Here is a 27249-nt window from a genome sequence, read left to right on the forward strand (position 1 = left end):
AAGCCATATGGCTGAAGGCTGGTATTCTCAGGATGGGGAGCTCCAAGTTATGGGGAGCCCCCCACCCTAACAATATCAGTCAGCAGCCGCCCAGAATTGCCGCATACATTATATGCGACAGTTCTGGGGCTGTACCCGGCTCTTCCCGATTTGCCCTGGTGCTTTGGCAAATCGGGGTAATAAGGAGTTAATGGCAGCCCATAGCTTCCACTAAATCCTAGATTAATCATGTCAGGCGTCTATGAGATTCCTTTCATGATTAATCTGTAAATCACAATAAATAAAACACACACACACCAGAAAAAATCCTTTATTAGAAATAAAAAACACACACATATACCCTGGTTCAACAATTTAATCAGCCCGAAAAAGCCCTCCATGTCTGGCGTCATCCAGGATGGTCCAGCGTCGCTTCCAGCGCTGCTGCATGGAGGTGACAGGAGTTGCAGAAGACACCGCCACTCCGGTCACCTCCACGCGGCAAATGAAGACAGCCGCGCGATCGGCTGAGCTGTCACTGAGGTTACCCGCTGTTACTGGATCCAGTGACAGCGGGTAACCTCAGTGACAGCTCAGCTGATCGCGCTTCTCACCTCAGTTGCTGCGTGGAGGTGACCGGAGCGGCGGTGTCTTCTGCAGCTCCTGTCACCTCCATGCAGCAGAGCTGGATGCGACGCTGGACCATTCTGGATGACGCCGGACATGGAGGGCTTTTTCGGGCTGATTAAATTGTTGAACCAGGGTATATGTGTGTGTTTTTTATTTCTAATAAAGGATTTTTTCGGGTGTGTGTGTTTATTTACTGTAATTTACAGATTAATCATGAAAGGAATCTCATAGACGCCTGACATGATTAATCTAGGATTTAGTGGCAGCTATGGGCTGCCATTAACTCCTTATTACCCCGATTTGCCAAAGCACCAGGGCAAATCGGGAAGAGCCGGGTACAGCCCCAGAACTGTCGCATATAATGTATGCGGCAATTCTGGGCGGCTGCTGACTGATATTGTTAGGGTGGGGGGCTCCCCATAACGTGGAGCTCCCCATCCTGAGAATACCAGCCTTCAGCCGTATGGCTTTATCTGGCTGGCATTAAAATTGGGGGGGACCGCACGCCGTTTTTTTTTAATTATTTATTTATTTATTTTACTGCACAGTATAGACACGCCCACCGGCTGCTGTGATTGGGTGCAGTGAGGCACCTGTCACTCAGTGTGGGGGCATGTCTCACTGCAACCAATCATAGGCGCCGGTGGGCGGGGAAAGCAGGGAATAGGAGATTGTTTAATGAGCGGCCGGCTTTTTCAAAATAGTAAAAGCCGCCGCAGCAGTGTGAATGCCGTGCAGCGCCGCGCTGGTGATCGGGGAACGGTAAGTATGAGAGAGGGGGGGAAACTGACTGACAGACTGTGAGAGAGGGACAGAGAGACCGACAGAGAGACCGACCGACGGACTCAGGGAGATTGACCGACATACACAGAAATAGAAAGAATAGCCGACATCACTAGAAATAAAAACACCAAACGGACACGGACTATAGGTAGATGCATACGTGTTTACTAACGTGTGTGCACGTACCCATAGACTTTCATTGTGTCCACGTGTGCGTGCTCCGTGCAGATAACGGACATGCATCCGTGCAAAACGCAAACACATACGGATCACGGACACGCACACACGGACATAATGAAATAACGCACGTGTGACCACAATCATAGATTAACATTGGTGCACGTTTGGCCGTGTCTCCGGTATATACGGAAACGGACCAAACACGCACGTGTATCACGGACGTGTGAAGGGGGCCTAAGACATAGACTCACAGTTCAGTATAATAGATAACATTATTAGTTACACTTTTAGGTTTAACTTTTAACAGGATCAGGACACTTTTCATCATTGAACTTTTCTTTAGAAAAGAAATCGGAGTCACAAGTTTCATTTATATCTGAGAGAGTTACATAGATATTCCCATCCTTGACAATCACTTTGTGAGTCCTTTGTTTCTTTCCCATAGAGAACCACTTTTTTGATCGTTTCGGATCTCGAGGGTTAACTCCTTGGTAAAGGCCTTCACCAGTTTCCAGAACGATTTTATATTTGTGCCAAGGACAGACTACACATGCTTGTCCATTAATATCCTGTACGAAAAAAGAACATTTGTTATCACAAGCTCTAATTCAACTGACGTTTAAATAAATGAGTGACTTTTGTAAATCCTGCTTAAATATTAGCAAATTGCTGTAGTATAGGTATAAAGGTATTATCAAATTAATTCCAATTATGGACAAGAGGCATAGGTAATAAAGAGGGAGGAGGTACAAAGAAAATACATTCCACATAACTGCTTTTCCCAGGGTTTGCTCTTCTTAGACTAGTTAACATATATCAGTTCCATCAGGCTCAGTTTTTAAGCCACAACTAATCACAATTGATGCCAAATCATTCACACATAAGCAAGTTCCCCCCCCAGTTTGCTCACTTTTCCTTCTTTCTCTCTCAGATGCAGGTTCGGGAGATGTATTACGATGTTGCATCAAACTGTGCAACACCAGATATATATGCAAAAGGGGCCTCAAATACTTGTTACTAAACATAACAAAAATCTATACAATACCATAAACTGAAATGATACATCTGGGTTTAATTCAGTGTAATTTACAATGCAATGAAAGTAATGTGTGAAACGCCAAATAGCAGTAAATGTTATAGAAGCATATAAAAGAAAGAAAAAAGTTACCAAATGGGTTAAAAGTGCCACTAGTAAAATAATAGATATCCTCCAGACTTGTTAAAATGTATAGTTTATTGATATGTATTAAAAGGAGGAAAAAACACATCTAAGACCTCCTTCACACATCCATGTCTCCGGTACGTGTGGGGTCCGTTTCCACACGCACCAGAAACAAGGACATATGTAGATCCATTAAAATCAATGGGTTTGCTCACAAATCCGTGTTCTGACACGGACTGTGTATCTGTGTGGAGTAGACGCGTGTCCATTTGCTGCACATGGCGACATGTCCGATTTTGGCCAGCAGCACAGATATCACACAGACCACACTCTGATGAGATTCGTGTGACATGTACCGGAGGACACCTCACTGAAATTAAATGGATTTTTACACTTACCTGTCTCCGGCGCTGCTGTTGCTTCAGGGTCATGCTCATTATGCCTCATTAATATTCACTGCACTGACTGGGGTCCCAGAAGCAAGTGTGACAGCAGCACTGGAGACAGGTAAGTATACACGTTCATACTGTCCGTGTGGTATCTGGATGTCACATGTTTAGCCCACAAACAGTACAGGGAGAACACAGACAGGGACACACAAACGGCCATATGGACCTGCACCATGGACTGTCACACACGTGCGTTTAATGCACAGACATGTGAAGGGGGCCTTAAACAGAGTAATTGGGTCATAAAAGAAATGTGACTTAAAAACAGCATCATTTGTAGATTGCACATGCTATTATACAAGTAAACTCAATAAGGATTTGATGTCTGGCTCATAAGTTGTTATAATTGATCTGCATAAACAGATTAGAAAGACAAAGATTGCTACCACGACCCCAAAAATTAAAAATGAAGTAAACCAATTTAAAAAAAAAATTTAAAATATTTTTTTTTCTTTTTCATTATATTTAGACAGGGATGTATAGTATACATCCCTGTCTAAATATAATGAAAAATAAAAAAAAAAAAAGGTTTTTAATTTTTGTTTTTTAAAGAATTTTTATCTAATTTTTTTTTGTACTACCTTTTATTTGATAAATCTTATTGATAGTAATTTTGTTGATAAATGCTTACAGTGTTTTTAGTTTTATGATTTTTTTAAGTGATTTGTTGTTTGTGGATTTGTTTTTAATGAACCACTAGAGTTGAAGTGAACTAAGAAACTGATTATAGAGCTGTGGTTATATCCACACCCTTATTTGAATACCAGGTAAATTGTATTTATTTTTTTATCTATAAAGTAGAGTGAGATGCATTTTTATTTAGATACCTGAGGAAGGCGGTTGTTCCCGCCGAAACGCGTTGTATCCGTTTTTTATTTCCGTATGTTTGAGTAATAAATTCCATTTGAGGACAAGAGTTTTTAAAATCATTACTACGGGGAGCGCGGCCACTACAGAATTGGTTTACTTCATTTTTAACTTTTTCACCTGTGGTAATCCGAGGCAGGACCATACACAGGATCAATTCAAGGCAAGCAGCAGACCCGGATAAGGAGACTTTGGAAAAGTCATATATGCCTGAAGTTTTGTGGCAAAAGGTGAGTGCATAAAACTTCAGTAAAAAAAAAAGGGCACCAGAGAGCCGCTTTGATAACGCGCTGAGATTGGCGCCGCGTGTTTGTTTTTTATTATATACCCTGCAGGGAATCGCCTTACGACCCCAAAAATGTTTCACTATGCACCACAGCGTCATCAGGGGGCTGTATAGCGTGACACATGTTGAGGAGATGTAAGAGTAGTGAACTATTGCTGATGCGTTCCAACCCCTGAAGACACCAATCGTGTTATTGTCGTGTAATATGAACAATGTCCTGCATATTTTGTAAATATTGTGTCATCTTGATGTGGATTGTAATGTACTGTAATGTGTAACCTGTGATGTATAATGTAAAGTATAGTGAATAAAAAGTAATGCATGTGCTAATGTTGCATAGCACGTTAAGGAAGTTGCAGGACTGTAGGGTCAGCAACAGTTAAGCGTTGGAACAGGGTTGCCAACTTGACTTTTTTTTCTGCACAACTTATCAAATAATGACAGACAGATAATATTTTTTATGAACACATTGGAAAACCATAATAAATCATTATGATTCTAAGTGATATATGTCTACAGCCCAGAATTCTGAAAGGACAACTTCAGCTGTGTTCTCTGTAAACTAATGATAATTGCAGTCAAAATAATCTGTATAAGTTTATTCGGCTTCAAAAAAATCATGCACATCTTAAAAAAAAAATGTTAAGGACAAGGCAAAAAGTGCTCTATTTTTCCTGTAATTTTTGGACGGTTGGCAACCAAGCTTGGCACTAGCCCACCATGGCAGGGGTCAACTGACAGAAAAAGTGACAATTCATTCAGATAGAGTCAGTGAGGACCTAGGGGGCAAAAGTGACGCACGTTTATGTACCACCCCCATGTCAGCGGGCGAGCCACTCAGATCCACAACCACTCTGGCTCGAGGGGTCTCCGGACCTGGGGGTTTGTGCGGACACTCGAATTTGAAAAGGGGAGTTTGTACAGGGGAGTTAGAAGTTCGTGACGCCACCCACGGTGCGTGGTAAGATGGAGTATCACTGCTGCTGTTGGGGGGAACCCGGTGGCGGTGGTATGGCAGCAAGGTGTCTAACCCCTCCGTGGGTAGGGGTTGTGCCCCGGGGCCCGGTGGTGGCAGCTAAGGGGTGCCGTTGAGAAAGGAAAGGGTTTATGCGTACTCACTCAGTCCAAGAATACTGACACTGACAGCTTGTAAACCAGAATTCTGAGCACCGCTGCAGCAAGGAGGGAGCACGCTTGGATCCGTGCCCTTGGTGTTGCTTGTTAGCCTGTGACCTTTTCCGTGGCACCTTCTTAACTGTTGGACCCTATAGTGTGGAACTAATCGGGTCCCGCTCACCCGTATGGCTAACGGAGTGAGCTTGCTCTCAGGGTTCACGCCTGGGATTTGATAGACTGTGTTTTTGGAAAAGTCCTATCCCCTCGTTGCGCTAGTACCCCGATTTTGGAGCGGATGAGGGATGAATCTTGAAGACTTCCCCCCCCGTCGGGTAAATTACCAGGACGTTTGAAGTTACTTCTCGGCCTAGTGTCCACGTACCCCGTCATGCCCTGGCCCCTGCCCGGAGATGGCTCAAGGCCAGCGGCTGCCCTCCTCGGCAGATCCGTGCCCCTTGACACGATCCCCTGCAACCGGGGTTACAGCTCCTACCAGGCCCAGACCAACGTCTGCCACCTAGTAGTCTTCAGGAGCCCTGCTCCAAACCGGTGACTCCACACTCCTACTCCTTCCACTCCTTTTTCATTTCTCCTGTCACTTTTTCACTTTCCCCTACCAACCCCCCAAATGGGCGGCCCTATTCCCTTCAGGCCCCCCAATGGTGTGTCTGGTGGGTGTCATGCAAAGTGTTCCTAGGGTTTTGACTGGCTCTGATCTTAGCAACACCAAAGAACAGGGATCCGTAACCAAGGAGTATGCGGATACTGTGCAGAAGGGCACATTGCACATCACCCTGTGATGACCTGATAGGCCAGGGTGTCACATTTAGTCAGTTGTGAAGGTCGCATACAGTGGGTGGTTTTTGGCAACAAAGCAGAAGCAGAGATAGAGTGAACCTTGAGTGTTGACAGAGTGTGAACAGTGTTAAAATGAGAGACTGACCCTCGAACGAAATTGCCCAGTTAATAGGAGAGGGAGGACAGGACTCTAGAAGCCAGGCCCCTTAACTGTCAATGCACAACTGGCTTGTGAATGTATTTGACAACCTGAGCAGTTTCCCTATAGTTGTCGCTTTACTCCGGTCATGATGGAACCCTTAAAAGAAACTGGACTTGGGAATGCAGGAAGGGAAGATGACTCACAAGACAATTAAGAGCTGAAGCAACTTAGTGGGAACCTAAATTATATTAAAGTAATTTTCAGACATAATCTAACATTAACTTTCTGTAATAATTTGCAAACCCTAAGAAACATTGCAGCACTATCAGGTTCTCAAGACGGTCCCATGTTATAATAACCTGCAACTTAAAGGGATCCATCCTAAAACCAGAAGTGGAAATTATGTAACTCAGAAACAGAAGTTCCTGAACGGAGAATACACATTTCTCTCATGTTGCATACAATTTGCTCTCCTTGAGGATCTGGATAGAGGAAATTATACAACAGTACTGAGTAGTGTTGCTGTGAATCCAGCGCTGAAATAGGCTAGCTATACACTGTACAATGTAACTTTGCCTCACACTCTGCTCCTCTCTCCTCCTCCTCCCTTCTCCATAGAGCATAATGGGAAATGTAGTCAAACATCACACAATGGATTTGAGCTTATTTTTCAGAATAAATAGTGAGGGGAAGAATGGTCGGTAAAAATGCAAATTTGCTTGTATTATTAATTTATGTAAATTTTGTTGAATATTATATGTTGCCACTTAATATGCAAATGGAACCCAAACATTATAAAGTTAATGAGCTAATCTCTATGGGTCCATTTTAAAACAAATTTGCTCAGCAAAGAAGCAAATTTCGCACACATTTACGAAGCAGAAAATCTCACGTCAAAGATGATACATGCAGACTTGGCAGGGTGAGTCAATCTACAGTATGTCTGTTAGTAGAGATAACACCCAAGAGCAAATTTGTTTCAAGTCTGAATAAGTAGATAAGACCTTCTCCCTACTTTTCCTGTGAAAACCCATTACTTGTCTACATGGAACTGGAACATTTACAATTTAATATTCCACTTTAAGACTTCTCGCTAATACTAGGTTCATACAGTACTGCAACGAACATGTATCTCTAAGAAATAGCTCTAAGAAATATTCAAGGCATAAATTGGGGTACAAATTGGGGTGCACAGAATGTTACTGAAAGGATCCACAGTGCTCTAGTAAAAAGGGTAAATCTGCAATTTCTTGGTCTGACTAATTGTATAGGAAACTGTTAGAGATGTTTACATGGAAAACTTTATAGGTGTTTGTACATGTAATTTTTAATACTTCAGCATTTTCTTGAAATCAAGGAAAAAATCGTGAAACCCACATCAAAATTGCAACATAAAAATAAGCTTCATGATTGGAAAGCTCTATGCTTGTCACTCAGATTATGTGAATGACATACTGGCTTTACAAGTAGGTTGTACAAATTTCACATCATGGGATTATTTTGCATTTTATTTTTGCTTTTTCTGATAAAGCATGACATTATGGGAATGCTTTGGCTAAAATCTTTAAAAACAATTTATAAAATATTACCTAAGAGACTTGAAATATCTGTCCAGCTCAGATTACTTAAAGTGAACCTGTCAGGTGCAATATGCACACAGAACCACGAGCAGTTCTGGGTGCATATTGCTAATCCCTGCCTAACTATCCCTGTATACACTAGCATAGATGAAGGGATCTTTAGAAAAAGTATTTCTAAATATATTTTATCGTATGTTAATTAGTGCAGGGACTAGTCCTAAGGGCATTACTTCCCTTGCTAGTCGGCACCATTAGCATGTTAGCATGCCCCTGTGGGTGTGTTATCATGCTAATGAATGTGCATTGTCAGGGGATGATCTCTCTCACCTCCCTCCTGCCATTGCGTCCGTCGCTGGATTTCGTCTCAGTGCGCATGACCCCGGAGTTTCGGTCATGCGCACTACTTCAGTTTGAATCCGGGACTCGTACACCCGGCTTCATAGTGCACATGACCCAAACTCCGGGGTCATGCACACTGAGTCGAAATCCAACGTCAAGCGGTGAAGGCAGCCGGAGAGGTGAGTGAGATCATCCTCTGACGCTGTGCATTTATTAGCATGTTAGTATGCTAGTACGCCCACAAGGGTGTGCTAACATGCTAATGGGGGTGACTAGCAAGGGAAGCAATGCCCTTGGTACTAGTCCCCGCTCTCATTAGCATACGATGAAAGCTCTTTGGAAATACTTTCTCTAAAGATCTCTTTATCTATGCTAGTGTATATAGGGACGGTTAGACAGGGATTAGCAATATGCACATAGAACTGCTTGTGGTTTTGGGAGCATATTCCAACTGACAGGTTCAATTTAAAAAGTTAGAGGTTAACATGCATTATAGTAAACGTTGTCAATGCAAAGATCTGGCACATGGTTTCTTAGGCCTAAAACACACGTCCTTGATACCGAAGCACGTGTTATACGGGCCATTTTTCATGTCCGTAATCCGTTTTTTAGTCCGTAAATAACGCACGTGTGGTGGCTGTGTGTCCGGCGTATGGTAACCACGTGTGCGTGTGGAATGGCCGTGTGTGCGTGTGAAACTTTACTGACGTGTGTGTGTTGTCCGTGTGAAATGTCCGTGTGTGATGTTAAATGTCGTTGATACATGCCGGCTGACAGCAGACAGAGTCGCGCGCTGAGAATGAACTTGGGTGAACGTCACCCGACTTCATCCTCATACCGCGGCTCTGTCTGTGTCGCGTCCTGATTAGTGGTCACCCGTGAAGGACTCACCGGTGACCGCTAATCACCAGATTGACTGAATGGAGTACCCCTCTCGCATACTCACCGTTGCCGGATCCCCGGCGCGGCGCTGCATGGCTGTTCTCTAAACTCCGGCGGCTTTTCCTCTTTTGAAAAAGCCGGCCGCTCATTAATCAATCTCGTATTCCCTGCTTTCCCCGCCCACCGGCAAATATGATTGGTTGCAGTTAGACACACCCACACGCTGAGTGACAGCTGTGTCACTGCACCCAATCACAGCAGCCGGTGGGCATGTCTATACTGTGCAGTAATAAATAAATAATTAAAAAAACCGGCGTGCGGTCCCCCCCTATTTTAATACCAGCCAGATAAAGCCATACGGCTGCAGGCTGGTATTCTCAGGATGGGGAGCTCCACGTTATGGGGAGCCCCCCACCCTAACAATATCAGTCAGCAGCCGCCCAGAATTGCCGCATACATTATATGCGACAGTTCTGGGGCTGTACCCGGCTCTTCTCGATTTGCCCTGGTGCGTTGGCAAATCGGGGTAATAAGGAGTTAATGGCAGCCCATAGCTGCCACTAAATCCTAGATTAATCATGTCAGGGGTCTTCCCGAGATACCTTCCATGATTAATCTGTAAGTTACGGTAAATAAACAAACACACCTGAAAAATCCTTTATTAGAAATAAAAAACACTAACACATTTCCTGGTTCACCAATTTAATCAGCCCGAAAAAGCCCTCCATGTCCGGCGTAATCCAGGATGGTCCAGCGTCGCTTCCAGCTCTGCTGCATGAAGGTGACCGGAGCAGCAGAAGACACATCCGCTCCTGTCAGTTCCACGCAGCAAATGAAGAGAGCCGCGTGATCAGCTGAACTGTCACTGAGGTTACTCGCGGTCACTGCTGGATCCAGTGGAGCAGTGTGAACGCCGTGCAGCGCCGGTGATCGGGGATCGGTGAGTATGAGAGAGGGGGGGACACTTCAGTCACTCGGGGGATTAGCGGTCACCGGTGAATCCTTCACAGGTGACCGCTAATCAGTACACGGCACACAGACAGAGCCGCGGCATGACAATGAAGTCGGGTGAAGTTCACCCGAGTTCATTCTCATCCCGCTACTATGTCTTCCGATATGTAGTAACGACATTTTGCATCACACACGGACATTTCTCAAGGACAACATAACCACACATCCGTGCAAGGAACGTTTTATTTGGACTCCCATAGGCTAACATTATGTCCGTGTGTGCGTGCTCCGTCCCAAAAACGAACATGCTTCCGTGCCAAACGGAGCAAAAAAAGTGGGACGCACACGAACACACGGAAGATCAAAAAACACGCACGTGTGCCTTTAAACATAAAAAACATATGTGCACCTTTGGTCGTATCTCCGGTATGTACGGAAACGGACCAAACACGCACGTTTTAAACGGATGTGTGTTGCAGGCCTTAAAGAAATCCTTTCCACTTCCTATCAACTAGAAGTCCGGAAGCATAGTTGGTGCCGACACATGCACATTGCAGTATTTTGCTCTACCTGTAGTTGAGCAGAGCAAAGTGACCTGCACATCAACTGACAAGGCACGAAATTCACAGAGATCTATGTATGACGTAGAACATACCACCCACATCAATCAAGACAGCAATAAATCTATATATAAAGCAGAAAATCTGTGTGTGGTAGCCTGAATTCAAAAACAGTTTTCACCAAATTTGAGTGAAATGTTGCACAGCCCGTCTTTAACACCAGACTAAAAATGCTGCCAACATTACAACTACATGATATTTGGCCGCATGAATTCAGGATCAATATAAATAAAGGAGAACATTAGTATCTATGTGTTAAATGCTAAACCACAGTTTTTGCTCACAGGGTCTTAAAGAGTTAAACGACAGTGCCCAAAGAGTCTTTCTTAAAGAGCCAGCAACCATATAGTCGCTATGGTGGGGCAACCTGATAATTCGCTCTAAACTATAGCAATGTCTGTCAAGAACCTGTGCACAAGTAACTGGGGCCTCATTTATGTGGATTGCCTTACAGTAAGATCGTTCAGAGTGCAGCTTTCAGCATTGAAGCTCCAGAAGTAAAGTGAAAACTAAGCTCTGATTCTTTTCTATTGACAACTAGAACAGTCTGACTGTGAAGAAGTTTTCATAACTGAGATTTGAGATCCTTTAGGACACATATTCTCTGATTATATATATATATATATATATATATATATATATATATATATATATATATATATATATATATAAAAATTTGCCCATTAGATCTCCCATCAGTGTGAAGTGATTACTAAGGGTCATAGTACTAAGGACTGTTTTTTAAGATGCCACTCAAAACACGGTCATCCATTGGGCAAGTTAATCCAAAACCTAAGAAAGCAAAACTGTCTCAAATACTGTAGCTGAGACAAGTGAACAATGCGTGTAACGTCTTGAAAGGAAACTGATGTTTTATGCTAAATCAAAGACAGCTGAAACGTTCGCAAAAGCCAACAAAAAAGTTGAAAATAATTGAAAAAACTAATTTTAAATGCTGAAGATGTCAACTGAGAATTTAATCTTAGAAAGCATAACCAACAATTAAACATATCATTTTCCGCTAGCAAAGCCACAGGCATTTTGCTAGTAATGTATAATATTTGATCTAGGAAAAATTAATGTAGCGCCCCACGGGGCCTTAGGGTACTCGTCACTGGGCCAGTGGTTTCTCGGGGTTCCTATGACTGGATTGACCCGGCTCCGTGGCCCCGTCGGCTACATAAAAAGACAAACAAGTGCAAGGGGGAATGGAAGGAGGGCGAAGGGTCCCTGGGAGGCATGTCACCGGTTGCAATGGCGACTGGGTCTCTGCCTCCTCCCGAGGTCGGTGCGGTATATCATCCCAGACGGTTCTGTTCTGCCTCCCTGATGGGTGTCTGGCAGCAACTCCTCAGGGAGCTGCTCCAAAGCGTGTCTGCTCTGTCTCTGTCTGACTGGAACTGAATTGACTTCCTGTTTGCTTTGTAACTTACTCCTACCCCTGCCCCCCCACCATTGCAAGGATCCAGATCGTTGTTATGACGATCTCGAGTTCCCCCAGTGCGTGGGCCTGCCAGGAACTGGCTGAGTCACTTCCTGACTGTGTTTAGATGAGCTACGTGAGGTGTGTGTAAACTTACCAGGTTAACCTCTTCCTGCCTGGGAAGGATATAATGATGTACCCTGTAGTGACCAGTCTCAGGGGTGCTACATTAACAAGATGAAATTTTTTTTTCAACCTTAGTATCTATGTTCTTTTATATACCTAAGCAATGTATAGTTATTTTTGTTAATGAACCTACCTCAATTTCTCCCAGATGAAGAGGTCCTCCGGAATCTATAATAGGAACACATTCATGCAAAGTTAGTCTTAAATTGTTTGGCCTTTATAAAATGTGTCGCTTTATGTTACTGCAATCTTGTGACTCCTCACACTGCACACAGTCGTGAGGATTCGACGGTGTCAAAGCTGGTAATGGCGGTCACTTCACCACATGTGTGCAATATGCATAATCCCGGACAGAATCCAACTAGATGGGCTCGGCACTGCTCAATACACTTGTATTGAGCGAAGACATGCCATCTGGTTGGATTCTTCCCTGGAGTATGCATATCGCACATATGTGGCGACGTGACTGCAATTTCCGGCTTTGACACTGTCGAATCCTCATGGCTGCATGCAATGTGAGGAGTCAGAAGTCTGTAGTGAAATAGAGGGACAGCAGACTTGTCATTTTAGACCAGACAACTCCTTTAATGTACCTTCTAGAATGTACTTACGATAGCAGCGAAGGTCCAGGGCATGGAATTTCCCTAGATGATGAAATATCACTATTTCTCTATCATTCACTGTGCTTCTGATCCTCCTGGATACTTTAAAGTCTTCTACTTTACCCACAAGGACAGAAGATTCATCCAATTCTACTGGCTCTGAGATGACCGTTTGTTGTTGGCCCATATTCTTTATTCACTAGTAAATGGCAAAGAAAATCATTATATGATACCTGTGACACCTGTTTTTAAGAAATAGCTGGGTCACTTATCAAAGACTTAAAGAGTGCCTATCATCACCTTCTTAGGGCTGCACTTTTAACTTAAGAAAATAATGGGCACCTGCAGATAAGGTAATTTTGCTAAAAACCTTAATGTCCAGAAGAATATAATGTGCCAGCACTGTTTTAATTAAAGCTATGTTCGCACTTTGCGTTGAGGTAGTTGCAGTTCTAAATGCATCCTCTGGCAGAAATGGTCTTTGCCAACTTTGGTTTTGACCAAAAAAACGCTATAAATACGCTTGCATTTTTACCGCGATTTACATGCTTTTTCATTGCTTAAAGTCAGATGCATTTTGAAGACAAATACACTACTAAATAAAGTTTAAACATTCAAACACTATGAAAAAAAGGGAAAACAATGATAACAAATATCATGATTATAATCATACACAAAATAGCTGATTTTATTAAAATGATAACTGTGTGTTAATATTTATGTATAAAATAACGTTAAATTATTGATTTTCATAAATGTAATTGTCGGACTATGTGTGTGTATGTAAAGGGACATATCATGCCATTAATATGTCAAAAACTCAGGCATTTAATTTGTCCAAAAAGCATGTTTTCTGCATCAAAAAATCATGTAAAACGCTAGGATTTTGATGTAGAATGCGTTTTGCATCTTCTCATTGACTCTGTTAGGCTATGTGCGCACGTTGCGTATTTGCATGCAGTTACGCTGCGATCTGCACCGCAGCATAACTGCATGTGTTCTGCGTCCCCAGCATAATCTATGAAGATTATGCAGGAGACGTGCGCACATGGCGTATTAGAGCGCAGCGCTTCGGCTGCTGCCCGAAGCGCGCGTTCTAAGAAGTGACATGTCACTTCTTTACTGCGCTCTGCATGCAGCGTCTGCTCTGTCTATGGGAGGGGCTGCACTCAGAGCGCATGGAATCGGCTTTTTTTTTCATTACGGACTCTATCTGCAGCGATTTGAAGCGCATGTGTGCTGTTCAAATCGCTGCAGAAATTTCTGCAGGGCAGAACGCTACGTGCGCACATAGCCTTAGCAAAACGCTGCCAAAATGGCAAAAAACAATTGACATGTTGCTTCTTTAAACGCAGAGTTTTTGACAAAATGTCTGCATCAAAAATGCTGCGTTTTAAACAGCATTATGCGCACAAGAAATCCCAATTTCCCATTGACTTTGCTGGAGACTCAAAACGCATGCATTTTGGCATTAAAACGCTGCAGTTGAAAACGCTGCGTAAACGCATGAAAAAAACGCAAAGTGCACACATAGCCTAAAAGTTCTTGCCATTGAAAGTTCAGAGACAGAAAGCCAAGAACAAAAAACATGCAAAAGTGCTGGGTGAATCTGGGCCATCAGTTCATGACAAATAACTGCTGGTTGTTTGATGGTGTCTACCGACCTGCGTAAGGCTATGTTCACACATTGCATTTTTCTTAACTACAAAGTTACAGCGAATTTAGCCCCCAAAAAACGCACTCAAAGCAAAAATGCATAAAAAACACATGCGTTTTTACCACATTTTGTCCAATAGCATTTTTTTTAAGTCAAATCTATTGACTGGAAGGGCTCAAAAACGCAAAAAGAATTGACATGCGGCATCTTAAAAAATGCAGCCAAAATGCAGCCAAAAATAGATGCACTGTGTGGACAGCAAAATAGAAACCTCATAGACTTTGCTGGGAGAAGGAAATGCATGCATTTAGGTGCATCTTTGTGACCTCAAAAAAGCACCAAAAATGCAGTAAAAGATGCAGTGTGCGAACATAGCCTTAAGGGGGCTTTACACGCTGCGATATCGCTAATGATTTATCGTCGGGGTCACGTCGTTAGTGACGCACATCCGGCGTCCTTAGCGACATCGCAGCGTGTGACACGTACGAGCGATCTTAAATGATCGCAAAACAGGCAAAAATCGTTGGTTTTGGAGAGGTCATCCTGAAACCAAATATCATTGCCTGTTTATTAGCGATGTTGTTCCTCGTCCCTGCGGCACCACACATCGCTGTGTGTAACACTGCAGGAGAGACGAACATCTCCTTACCTCCGTCCACCGTCAATGAGGAAGGAAGGAGGTGGGCGGCCTGTTACGGCTGCTCATCTCCACCCCTCCTCTGCTATTGGACGGCTGCCGTGTGATGTTCCTGTGACGCCGCACAACCCGCCCCCCTTAGAAAGAAGGGCAGTGAGCCCCATAGGGGTGAGCAGGCCCATGACGATCGGGAGGGTGCAGGGTAGTAAGGAGTTAAAAGGTTTTGGTTGGGGATGAGGGAGATAGATGGGGGCATGGGATTGGTGGTTGGTACTGGAGGGGGGATTGGTGGAGAGCAAGGAAGGGGTGGGGGCGTAGTTTGAGGTATAAAGAGAATGTAAAGTGTGTTACCTCCCCTTTCGTCGCTTGAACTTTGTGCCCCAGGACGTTTGTGCTGCAGCCCACTGCGATGGCTGACCTGGCTGCTTTAATGGACTTAGTGCGTGGGGCTGCTGAGGTCCTGGGTGCTGACGTAGTACGGGATCAGCTGGCGGCGGTTTGCGGTGCTGGAGCGGTGATTCCTGCTGCTCCTGCGCCCGGGCCTGTTCTACGTGCTCGGCGGTCACGGCCGCCGGTGCGCTACTCCCCCAGTGGAGGGGGGAGAAGGAGATCAAGGAGCCCCTTCGGGGACCCTCCGGCACGAGGGAGCCCCGCGTCTGCTGTGGTGGAGCTGCCGGTTGCCGGGAGGAATCCTCGCCGGAGATCCCGCGGGTCGGAGGTGGGCGGAGCTTCGGCGAGGCCTACTTCCGGTCCGCGGCCTGCAAGGTCCCGGAGCGGAGTAGCGGCAACCCCCGGTGATGTGCGGGCCGGGGGTGGAGCCCAGCGTATCGGATTGGCGGTGGAGACTCCCTGCAGACGGCAGGGGAGCGACTCAGGACGGATAGTGGAGGTGGAGTGCGGCGGCGGGCAGAGACGAGCGGGAGAAGAGTGCGGCGGCCCGGCGGCCATGGTGCGGTCCCGGATTACGGTCCCCTCCGGCGAGGATCGGGCTGGGGGGGGTTCCCGGCATTTGTCAGAGGCGGGACGGCAATCCCGCAGTCGGCAGGGAGGGAGCCCAATGAGCAGGGAGGACGCAGCAGCGGCGCAGCAAGGATACCGGAGGCCAGCAGGGATGGACGGCGGTACGGCGCCACGTCGTGCCAAGAGACTGAGGTCCAGCAGGAGGTGTCCGGAGGAGCGGGGTGCGGTGACCGTGGGGGTCGACGGCCGCCAGGTGCGGGCTGTCCCCTCGCTGGTCCCCCCTGTGGCCGGCAGCGGCAGTTCGGACTCCGGAGGGGATGAAGAGTCGATGGCAGCGACAGGCCGGACGGAGCGACAGCAGGATGATCGGGGCACGGCTGTGCCAACGTCGGTGCAACGGCAGCCGGGTGAGCGAGCGACAGAAACGTTTAATGCTGTGGGTAGTGCGGGCGGGGGAGGGGGTTCCTCCGCGGGAAGTGTTGCGCAAGGGGCGAGTGCGGTCGGTCAATCTGGTCTACCGGGCCCGGATTTTTGGGGGCAGCTTTTGGGGGTGTTGCAGGGGTTGTCGGCGGAACGGGGTAGTCGGATGGGGCCTGGGGCTCCGGTGGGGGCGTGGGTGGCCCCCTCGGAGGTAGTGCAGACATAGGCGCCGGGGCGTGAGGTTGCGGCGCGGGACACTACCGCGGCGGTAGATGCGGGACAGGCGGCCGGTGGGGTGGCTGCCGTGGGTGCGAGTAAAGAGGCGGAAAAGGAAAAAGAGAAAGAGGATGAGGTTGTGCGGTTGGATGATAGGGCGCGGAGTGAAATTTATGTGTGTTTTGAAGGTCAGTTGGGGGTTCATTTAAAAAAGGAAGTGAGGGACAAGATTTGGAAAGGGGAGTATGTGGAAATTTTTTCCCTGCTTCCCCTGGAGAAGTTTAATTTGGATAAGGTGAAGCCCAGTGATACAAAAAAGGAGAAGGAGGATGAGGAAAAGCGGAGGTATAGGTTGATCCCGAGGACGTTTACCAATTGGCTGCAGGCCTTTGCGATCTTGGCTAGCGTGATTGGGGAAAAGGAGCCGGAGCATTGTTCCGCTCTATTCGGTTATATGGACGCGATAGGGGAGGCGTATAGAGTATACGGCGGATTAGGGTGGTTAAGATATGACGAACAGTTCCGGCAACGGAAGGCTCTGCGGCCTGGTGTTCAGTGGGGACACAAAGATATTTCTTTGTGGATGCGGCTAATGACGGCTCCGGCTCAGCCCTTTCGAGGTGGTGCCGGGAGCCCGGGTGCGAGCGGCGGGTCCCCGGCTGGACAGAAAAAGGGGGCTTGTTGGCAATATAACGAGGGCCAGTGTAAGTTCGGGGCCTCATGTCGTTTCAAACATGAGTGTTCCGGATGTGGAGGTTCTCACTCCCTGGCAAGGTGCTTTAAGAAAGGAAAAGGAAAGGCGGGGGAGGGGTCTGGAAAAAGGGAGGATGCCAGTGAGGGTAGAGGCGATGCTTCCCTATCTAAATAGGTACCCGGACGTTAGAGCGGCGGAATTGTTGGCACGTGGTTTTACGGAAGGTTTTCGGATTCCGTTTGAATCTGAGGCGCCGGTGTTTCGCCCGGGGAATTTGAGGTCCGCAAAAGAACATCCAGCGGTGGTGAAGGAAAAGCTGCAAAAGGAGGTGGAGTTGGGGAGGATGGCGGGTCCATTCCAGGACCCGCCATTCTCCAATTTAAGGATTTCCCCCCTTGGGGTGGTGCCTAAGAAGGAGCCGAACAAATTTCGGCTCATCCATCATTTATCTTATCCGGAGGGATTGTCGGTGAATGATGGGATATCACCAGAGTTGTCGGCAGTTTCTTATGTATCCTTTGATAAGGCATTGGAGCTGGTAAGGGCTGCCGGGCGGGGGGCCCTAATGGCAAAGGCGGATGTGGAAGCAGCTTTTCGTTTACTTCCGGTGCATCCAGAGAGTCTTCATCTCTTGGGGTGTATGTGGGATGGGGAATACTATGTGGATCGCTGCCTGCCGATGGGCTGTTCCATTTCGTGTGCACATTTTGAGGCATTTAGTACCTTTGTGGAATGGGTAGTCAAGGACGTGGCAGGGGTCCATTCAGTGATTCACTATTTGGATGACTTCTTTTGCGTGGGTCCGGCGGGCTCTTCGGTTTGCTCCTTGTTGTTGTTTACGTTAGAGCGGATTGCGAGGAGCCTGGGTATTCCGTTGGCAAAAGAAAAAACAGAAGGGCCGGTGACTGCTCTATGTTTTTTAGGTATTGAAATTGATACACTGGCAATGGAATGCCGATTGCCTGAGGGGAAGCTTCTGGATTTGAAGGCGTCGGTGCGTTTTTTGTATCAGGCCAAGAAGGTGCGGTTGCGGGACTTGCAGTCAGTGCTCGGGAAATTGAATTTCGCTTGTCACATCATGCCGATGGGGCGGATCTTTAATAGGAGGCTGGCAAGTGCAACCGCGGGGGTAAGAGCTCCGAATCACTTTGTCAGAGTGACAAAAGTCATGAAGGGGGATTTGTTGGTTTGGGAGAAGTTTTTGGACCGGTACAACGGTCGGACTCTTTGGATGAGCAAGGCTTTGTCCAATAGCCAGTTGGAGTTGTATACTGATGCGGCTGGAGCGACAGGTTTTGGGGCAATTTTTCAGACGCACTGGTGTGTTGGAAAATGGCCAAAGCTTTGGGTGGAAACAGGTCTGGTGAGGAATTTGGCGCTGCTGGAATTGTTTCCCATAATTGTAGCAGTGGAGTTATGGGGCCCCGATTTTTCCGCAAGAAGGGTTTGCATGCATTGTGACAACATGGCGGTGGTGCATTCCATCAATGCGCTGTCGGCAAAATCCCCGCCGGTTGTGGGGTATTTAAGGCACTTGGTGTTGCGTTGTTTGGAGTTGAACATTTGCGTGGTGGCTCGGCACGTGCCAGGGATTCGAAACGAGGTGGCTGACGCGTTATCACGGTTTCAGTTTTGCAGGTTCAGGAAGCTGGTGCCGGGAGCGGACGCGGATGGAGAACCTTGCCCGGACGGGCTGTGGGACCTGGCATCGGTGTAGCTTTTGAGGGGATTAGGAGATCGGTGTCTGAGGCTACTTGGTGCCGATATCAGGCGGTGTGGAAGGAATGGGCAGAGTTGGAAAGAAGGGACTTCGTGGAGTCGGGTTACAAAGACCGAGTGTTGGGGGTCCTGATGTTAATTAGTGGGGATTTTTCGGCAGGTCGGTCCGTTTCGGTGATGGGTGGCAAGCTGGCGGCATTGGCCTTCCTGTTTCAGATGCAAGGAGTCCGGGATGCGACTAAGGATTTTCTGGTGCGGCAGGCAATGAAGGGTTTTCGGAAAGGGGCCCAGTCGCGTGACATGAGGCGGCCGGTGTCATTGCCTTTGTTGGGGCGTTTAGTGGGATGTTGGGGGAATTGTGTTCGTCTCCTTTTGAGAGGGGGTTGTTTTCGGTAGCTTTTGTATTGGCGTTTTTTGGGGCCTTTCGCATTGGTGAATTGGTCAGCCCGACTAAGCAAGCAATGGGTGGTTTGATGATGGAGGATGTAATGCTGGGGGAGGATAGAGTGGAATGTCGGCTTCATTTTTCGAAGACGGATCAGAGGGGGCGGGGGCGCTTAGTGGTGTTGTTTGCGTTACCGGGACACCAACTGTGCCCGGTGGTACAGGTTTCGGAGTTTATAAAGGTACGCGGAGGTTACCCGGGCGTTTTCCTGCGGCATGCGGACGGATTGGCCTTGTCGCGTTACCAATTTATTGCGGTGCTGAAGATGGCCTTAGCTCGGGTGGGGGAGGAGCCAAGTGAATACGGGTCTCACTCCTTCCGGATTGGGGCGGCAACGGAAGCCGCCAGGTGGGGTTTGAGTGAGGATTGTATCCAGCGGATTGGGAGGTGGGAGTCTTCCAGGTTTCGCTTGTACATTAGGCCTCATTTGGTCAGATGATGATTCGGGGGTGGGGAATTCCTGTTTTGTGTTTTGATGCTGGTATGTGACAATTTTCTTGGCTGTTGCTGTTTTATTCGTGGTGTTTATATTTTGTAGGGCCATGCCTTGTGTGGATCCTCGGGCACTCCTACGTGTATTGGGGAGCGTTGCGGGCGGATGTGCGTCACGATGGTCGGCAGCTTGGAGTGTCGGTGACGGAGGCCCGAGTAAAGTGGCTGGGAATTCGGGGCATGACCTGGGGTAGGGTGCGCCCAGAGGTGGCTTATTATAGCCGTATGGATCGTGACCCGGATGTGTTAATTTTACACGTGGGTGGGAATGATTTGGGAGTAAGGTCGGCAAGGGAATTGAAAAGGGACATAAAGTTGGACCTGTTACATTTGTGGAGGGCGTTCCCGGGCATTGTGATCGTTTGGTCGGACATCATAGCTCGGACGCAGTGGCGTTTTGGTAGGTCGGTGGACCGTATTAATAGGGCTCGGAGTAAGCTGAACCGGGCAATTGGCAGGTTTGTGGCACGGAATGGTGGTTTGGTGGTGCGGCATAGAGAATTGGAGGAGTCCACGGAACAGTACCTAAGGGGAGATGGAGTTCACCTGACCGATGTGGGTCTGGATTTATGGATGTTGGGTTTGAGGGATGGCCTGGAGCAAGCACTTGGGGTGTGGGGGGCCCGGGCCAAGTAAGGTGGTCACTTGGCCGGTCTGTGGCGGGGGGATAGGTCCGTCTGAGAGGTTGGGAGTACCGACAGTCGGTTGGTTGGTACGAAGTCGCTCAAGGGGAGTGGCTTCGGAGTGGATGGGAACTTGCAGGCGGAGGTCCTGCAGGTTCTGGGTGGGGGTAATTAACGATGGAACGTTATTACCCCTCACCTTGGGCCGGTTGGTCACGGCCGAGGTGGTCCTCTGGGCCGGTTTGGAGGTTACGGCCGGGGGGTTAAGAATGATGGTTGTTTCCCTCTCGAATGGATCTAACGGTGGTTTTGGTTATAAGGGTATATATGTATAAAGGTTATGTTTAACAATGGGTGGCATGTTGAGCCACGAGTTTGGTATACATATATACGGTTAAATAAAAGCTGTGGCCATTCCTTGCAATAAAGTCGTAGTTATCGTCTTTATTTAAGTAAATAGGGTATGGGGGGTAGAACCTGTTAACCTGCTTATCCCTTATAGATGCGTCAAGAAGGGCAGTGAGCCCCATAGGGGTGAGCAGGCCCATGACGATCGGGAGTGTGCAGGGTAGTAAGGAGTTAAAAGGTTTTGGTTGGGGATGAGGGAGATAGATGGGGGCATGGGATTGGTGGTTGGTACTGGAGGGGGGATTGGTGGAGAGCAAGGAAGGGGTGGGGGCGTAGTTTGAGGTATAAAGAGAATGTAAAGTGTGTTACCTCCCCTTTCGTCGCTTGAACTTTGTGCCCACCCGCCCGCCCTTATTATATATAAGAAAAAAAAAAAAAAAAAAAGAACTACAAAGGGGGTGATGGCTTTTTTAAAAAGAAAAAAAAAAAAAAAAGAAAAATGTTTGTTTTGTTGTCACAGCGGGGGGATAGGTCCGTCTGAGAGGTTGGGAGTACCGACAGTCGGTTGGTTGGTACGAAGTCGCTCAAGGGGAGTGGCTTCGGAGTGGATGGGAACTTGCAGGCGGAGGTCCTGCAGGTTCTGGGTGGGGGTAATTAACGATGGAACGTTATTACCCCTCACCTTGGGCCGGTTGGTCACGGCCGAGGTGGTCCTCTGGGCCGGTTTGGAGGTTACGGCCGGGGGGTTAAGAATGATGGTTGTTTCCCTCTCGGATGGATCTATCGGTGGTTTTGGTTATAAGGGTATATATGTATAAAGGTTATGTTTAACAATGGGTGGCATGTTGAGCCACGAGTTTGGTATACATATATACGGTTAAATAAAAGCTGTGGCCATTCCTTGCAATAAAGTCGTAGTTATCGTCTTTATTTAAGTAAATAGGGTATGGGGGGTAGAACCTGTTAACCTGCTTATCCCTTATAGATGCGTCAAGGAGGCGGTTTGCCGGCCAGAGCGACGTCGCAGAACAGGTATGTGCGTGTGACGCTGCCGTAGCGATAATATTCGCTACGGCAGCGATCACACAATATCGCATGTACGACGGGGGCAGTTGCTATCGCACTTGACATTGCTAGCCGATGCTAGCGATGTCGCAGCATGTAAAGCCTGCTTTACTGTATCGTGACACTTGTATGTCTTGATGAAGAGGTGCCAAACCAGATTGGTTCTGAGTTAAGTCTAGATTCACACAGGGTAGTTTTACGCAGGCTTTTAGCCACAGCCAGGAGTAGTAGAAATTGCAGAAAAAAGAAACAAAGAAAGACTCTTAAGCCCGCTTTACACACTACAATATATCTTACGATGTGCCAGCGGGGTCACGTCGTAAGTGACGCACATCCGGCATCGTAAGATACATTGTAGTGTGTAACAGCTACGTGCGATTGCGATTGAATGGTAAAACGTTCATCACACGCACGTCGTTCATTCCTCGTAAATTGAATGTCAGGTTGTTCATCGTACCCGGAGTAGCACACATTGCAGTGTGTGACACTCCGGGAACGATGAACAGATCTTACCTGTGTCCTGCGGCTCCCGCCGGCAATGCGGAAGGAAGGAGGTGGGCGGGATGTTTACGTCCCGCTCATCTCCGACCCTCCGCTTCTATTGGCCGGCTGCCGCGTGACATCGATGTGACGCCGAATGTCCCTCCCACTCGAGGAAGTGGACGTTCGCCGCCCACATCGAGGTCGTATGGACGGGTAAATACGTGTGATGTGGGTTAATCGTTTGTGCGACACATTCAACAAAATTGAACGTGCCGAAAATACGATGGGGGTGGTTACGATCGCATACGATATCGTATGCAGAATCGTAACATGTAAAGCAGGCTTTAATTAGGCTGGTTTCACATCAGCGTTTTTTTAACTATGGCACAAATGGATTTTTTGCCGCAAAGCCAGATCCTTTACAAATGCATTGTCATTTCAATGCATTTGCAATGGAATTGCGGCAATATGCGGTCACATGCGGTTGCGTGCGGCACACACTGGATCTGTTTCTTTGTGGAATTTTACCTTTATTCAAAGCGCTACTTGCAACGTTTTTGTCCTTGGGCAAAATACCGCATGCCAATGGATCTGTTAGATTGCAGCAGTACCTGCAATGTATTTCAATGGGCGCTGGATCCTTCTGCAGTCTGCACCGGAAGTCACTGGATCCTGATAGACACAGGATCCTGTTGTCTGTACTGAGCATGCCCAGAAAGTAGCCTGGCATGGTCAGTACAGAAATCTCTTTCTCTCTCAGACAGAAGACCAGGATCGTGGAGGGGTGAGAGGGAGTAATAAATATGGAGTCCCTAAGTGTGTCTGTGTATTTATTTCTACTAAAGTATTTTTTCTCTGTGTGGTGTCTTTTTTTTTTTAACCTTTTATTGGAAATTCTTAATTGCTGTGGTCAAACCTGGCCTGACATTAAGAATCTCTGGCTTAATACTAGATGGTAAAACAAAGCTGGTATTAGCCCTATATTACCCAGCGTGCCACCCGACACCAGGGCCGCTGAAGAGTTGGATACAGTGCCAGAAGATGGCGCTTCTATGAACGCACTTTTTTCGGGATGGTTGTGGACTGCAATTCTCAGTGGGGGGGGGCATTAAGCTTGGGCCACCCTGCGCTGCGGATTCCAATCCCCAGCTACATAGTTGTACCTGGCTGGACACAAAAATTGGGCGAAGCCCACGTCGTTTTTTTTCTAATTATTTCATGAAAATCATGAAATAATTTAAAAAAAAAAAAAGGGCTTCCCTATATTTTTGGTTCCCTGTCGGGTACAAATAGGCATCTGGGGGTTGGGGGCAGCCCATAGCTGCCTGCTGTACCTGGCTAGCATACAAAAATATGGCAAAACCCACATATTTTTTTTTTTAGTTTTTGAACAAAAAACTTTTAAAAAAAAAATAAATAGGGCTTCCCTGGATTTTCCATTACCAGTGAAGGTAACACCAAGCAGTGGGGGTTAGCAGTTAGCAGCTACTTGGGTTACCCTTAGCAATACCAAATGCAGCGGGAGCCCACGCATTTTTTTTTACCCCTAACCCTAGGGTTAGGGTTATGTGTTTGGGATTTTTGGTTTTTTTTTAATCTTTCAATGAATTAAAAAAAAATCGACATGGGCTTCACCCATCGAGCATCCGAGCATTTTACTGCTCACTCATCCCTACTCCTGACCATACAGCCAGCAGAACAAGTAATCAGATCAGCTGACTCCAGTATTGGCCGATTACTTGTTCTGTGTCCCCCTGCATCCATCGTAGTGTGTGCGGGCTGTGAGATCAGCTGAGTTCGGCTGGCACTGGAGTCATCTGATCTGAACTCAGTTGAACTCCAGCCCGCACACTTTGCGATGGATGCAGCAGGACACAGAACAAGTAATCAGCCAACACTGGAGTCAGCTGATTATTTGTTCTGCTGGCTAGGAGTTCAGCTGAGTTCAGATCAGCTCACTCCAGTGCCAGCCGACCCAGCTGACCTTACAGCCCACACACAGTCATACATTATGGGCAGCGGACAGTTACTGCTGTTAGCCTGCATCCACAGCGTGTGCGGGCTGTCAGATCAGGAGTTTAGCTGACTCCCGATCAGCTGACTCCAGTGCCGGTCGATAAATTCTGTGTCCCGCTGTATCAAGGATCCTGTAAAATAATAACTGCGGTTGCATGCGTTGCACATTCAATCCACAGGATCCGGTCAGATGCGATTTGCGTTTTTTTGCCTATAGGAAAAAAAAATGCTGATGTGAAACCAGCCTTAAGCAAGCTGTTTGGATTATTTAAGAAAAGGAGTAAAAGCAACACCTGTAAATAACTATAGTACTCATGACCAGGAAAATGCCATATATATTCTTTTACAATTTACTGCAGCATTATCAAAATGCTATGAATTGTGGAGGCAGAATGATGCAGCTCACTAACTATAGACTCTCAGGATACCCTGGTGATGTCTTTCACACTTCATTTTCTCATCTTTTGGATTTCCTATACTTTATATTGGCAGAAAATAAATGCTAATACACTTTAGTTCATGCTAAATCAGATTCTCTTTTTTATATTAATATGGATTAATTATTAAAAAAATAAGCGAAAACTCAAACAAGTACACAAAGCAGAACATCTGAACATCTGAAGATTGCACTTCCAATCTCTAAATTTCTAATTGTGCTTTTTAATAATTGAGCTGAAATAATGCAGTATATTAGAACGCCGTCCCCCTCCTCTTAGGCTTATTATTCGGCTAAAGCACTAAGAGGAGGGTGACGAAGTTCTAACATACTGACTCTGGCTAATGCACTTTCTACGTATTTCAATATTCAATATTATTTTCTATGTACATTTTACATCACTCACCAAAATCCAGATTAATGTCCCATACTTCTTTCTGCGTGAACGACAGTGACAAATGTAAGTGCGGTCACTCATGTCATTCACTCTTGTTGGTAAAGGTCCCGCCCTACAGATAACAGGGGCAGAGCATTGAAAACTGCTCATTGAGGGTTTTTTTTTTTGCTTATTGGACAGTTACAAAATGTTTTAAATCTACAAGTTGTAACTAAAAGAAGAATACAAGAAGGATTACATTAAGTTACTCTGTAATGAATTACCTCGATAACAGATTCATGGGAGAAATTGGAAAATGTGAGAGGCATAACATGAAACTCCAAGGCTCCGATGCAAAATCTGAAATAACAGAATTTATAATGCAGATCATAATATAAAGGTTTTTCATTAATGTGACCATATTCTATAGATTTCTTGAAAAATGTTGCAAAAAGCATGTATTTCTCCAGGTGAAGCAAATCAACATCTACATCTAAAGTACAATGAGTACTTTTATTACAAGAATGTGATTAGGTGACTAGCCTAAGGCCCCCTTCACACATCCGTGTCTCCGATATGTGTGACGTCTGTTTTCACACATACCGGAGACACTAGCACACGTAGATCCCTTAAAATCAATGGGTCTGAGCAGACGTGCATGTTTTCACATGGACTGTGTGGAGCATACATGTGTCAATGTGCTCCACACATAGACATGTCCATTTTTCTCTGGCAGCACGGGTGTCACATGGATCGTACGGATGTGCTCCGTGTGACATCAGTGTGACACGTACTGGAGAAAACCACTTTTCTGTGAAATAAAATAAATTTCTATACTCACCTTGTCCAGCACTGCTGTCTCTGCCGCTGCTGTCACTTGCTTCCGACCCCCAATCATTATGCTCATCGCATATTCACTGCACAGAGGACCAGAAACAGCAGCAGCGGGAAGTCAGCAGGGCCGAAACAGCAGAGCAGAAGACATCAGTACCACGGACAGCAGCGACCGAGACAAGTGAGCAGAAAGTTCCTGCTCTCTATATGTTAACACGGATAGCACACGGAGAGCATTCTTGTGCCAAAATCACGGCACACGGAGGGCCATACGCACCTTTTACACGTTCGTGCAAAACGTGCGAGCCCTAAGGCACACCAGTGCAATAATCTTGTTGACTAATCAGCATCTTGATATGCCACACCTGTGAGTTGGATGCATTATCTTGCCAAAGGAGAAGTGCTCACTAACAAAGATTTAGACAAAGTTCTGAACAATATTTGGGAAAAAGACATTTTGTGTATGTGGCGCCCCTGGGCTTCAGGCGCCACAGGGTATTACACCTCATTTCAGGGGTAATATCCATCCCGCGTTAGGAGGGGGTTAACTGCTGGTGCCGTCACAAACACACATTCAACAGTAAGGTGCTTACCCACAGGTGGGTGGACTAGCGCAGACAGGATAGTTAGCCACCACGAAGCATGGGACTTCCCCAGTCGCTAGAACAACCACTTGGGGCAGGCACCACTTAGGGTAGAAGAAGGCACAACCATCACACTAGAGCAAACTTTCCCGGGCACAGCTTGGGATAACATCTCGCACAGACAACAGGAGTCGAGTGTTTCTCTTTCTCCGTGGACCCGTGGCTTGGAGCTGGAGGCTCAGCCCGGGTTCCGGATAGCAACCGAGGGA

At 46.6% G+C, this 27249-nt stretch overlaps 1 protein-coding gene across 1 annotated transcript; it reads right to left on the bottom strand.

The window, feature by feature from the left end:
- Positions 1 to 1377: 1377 nt before the first annotated feature.
- On the bottom strand, positions 1378 to 25665 carry RFESD (Rieske Fe-S domain containing). The gene is made up of 4 exons (XM_075341907.1): positions 25593 to 25665; positions 12985 to 13174; positions 12507 to 12541; positions 1378 to 2141 (listed from the first exon to the last, which is right to left on the bottom strand). Exons 2-4 carry the CDS (start codon positions 13160 to 13162, stop codon positions 1866 to 1868), a joined length of 489 nt encoding a protein of 162 aa, XP_075198022.1. The 5' UTR covers positions 13163 to 13174; positions 25593 to 25665; the 3' UTR covers positions 1378 to 1865.
- Positions 25666 to 27249: the final 1584 nt, after the last annotated feature.

The sequence above is a fragment of the Anomaloglossus baeobatrachus genome, chromosome 1 (assembly GCF_048569485.1).
Source record: "Anomaloglossus baeobatrachus isolate aAnoBae1 chromosome 1, aAnoBae1.hap1, whole genome shotgun sequence".
Lineage (NCBI taxonomy): Eukaryota > Metazoa > Chordata > Amphibia > Anura > Aromobatidae > Anomaloglossus > Anomaloglossus baeobatrachus.

Bases quoted from the DNA above. Each gene is read 5' to 3' on its own strand.
- RFESD (XM_075341907.1), bottom strand. From the start codon at position 13,162: ATGGGCCAACAACAAACGGTCATCTCAGAGCCAGTAGAATTGGATGAA. The intron at 12,542-12,984 runs GTAAGTACATTC...TTCCTATTATAG, and splicing joins CCTGGACCTTCGCTGCTATC to ATTCCGGAGGACCTCTTCAT. The intron at 2,142-12,506 runs GTAGGTTCATTA...TTTTTCGTACAG, and splicing joins TTCATCTGGGAGAAATTGAG to GATATTAATGGACAAGCATG.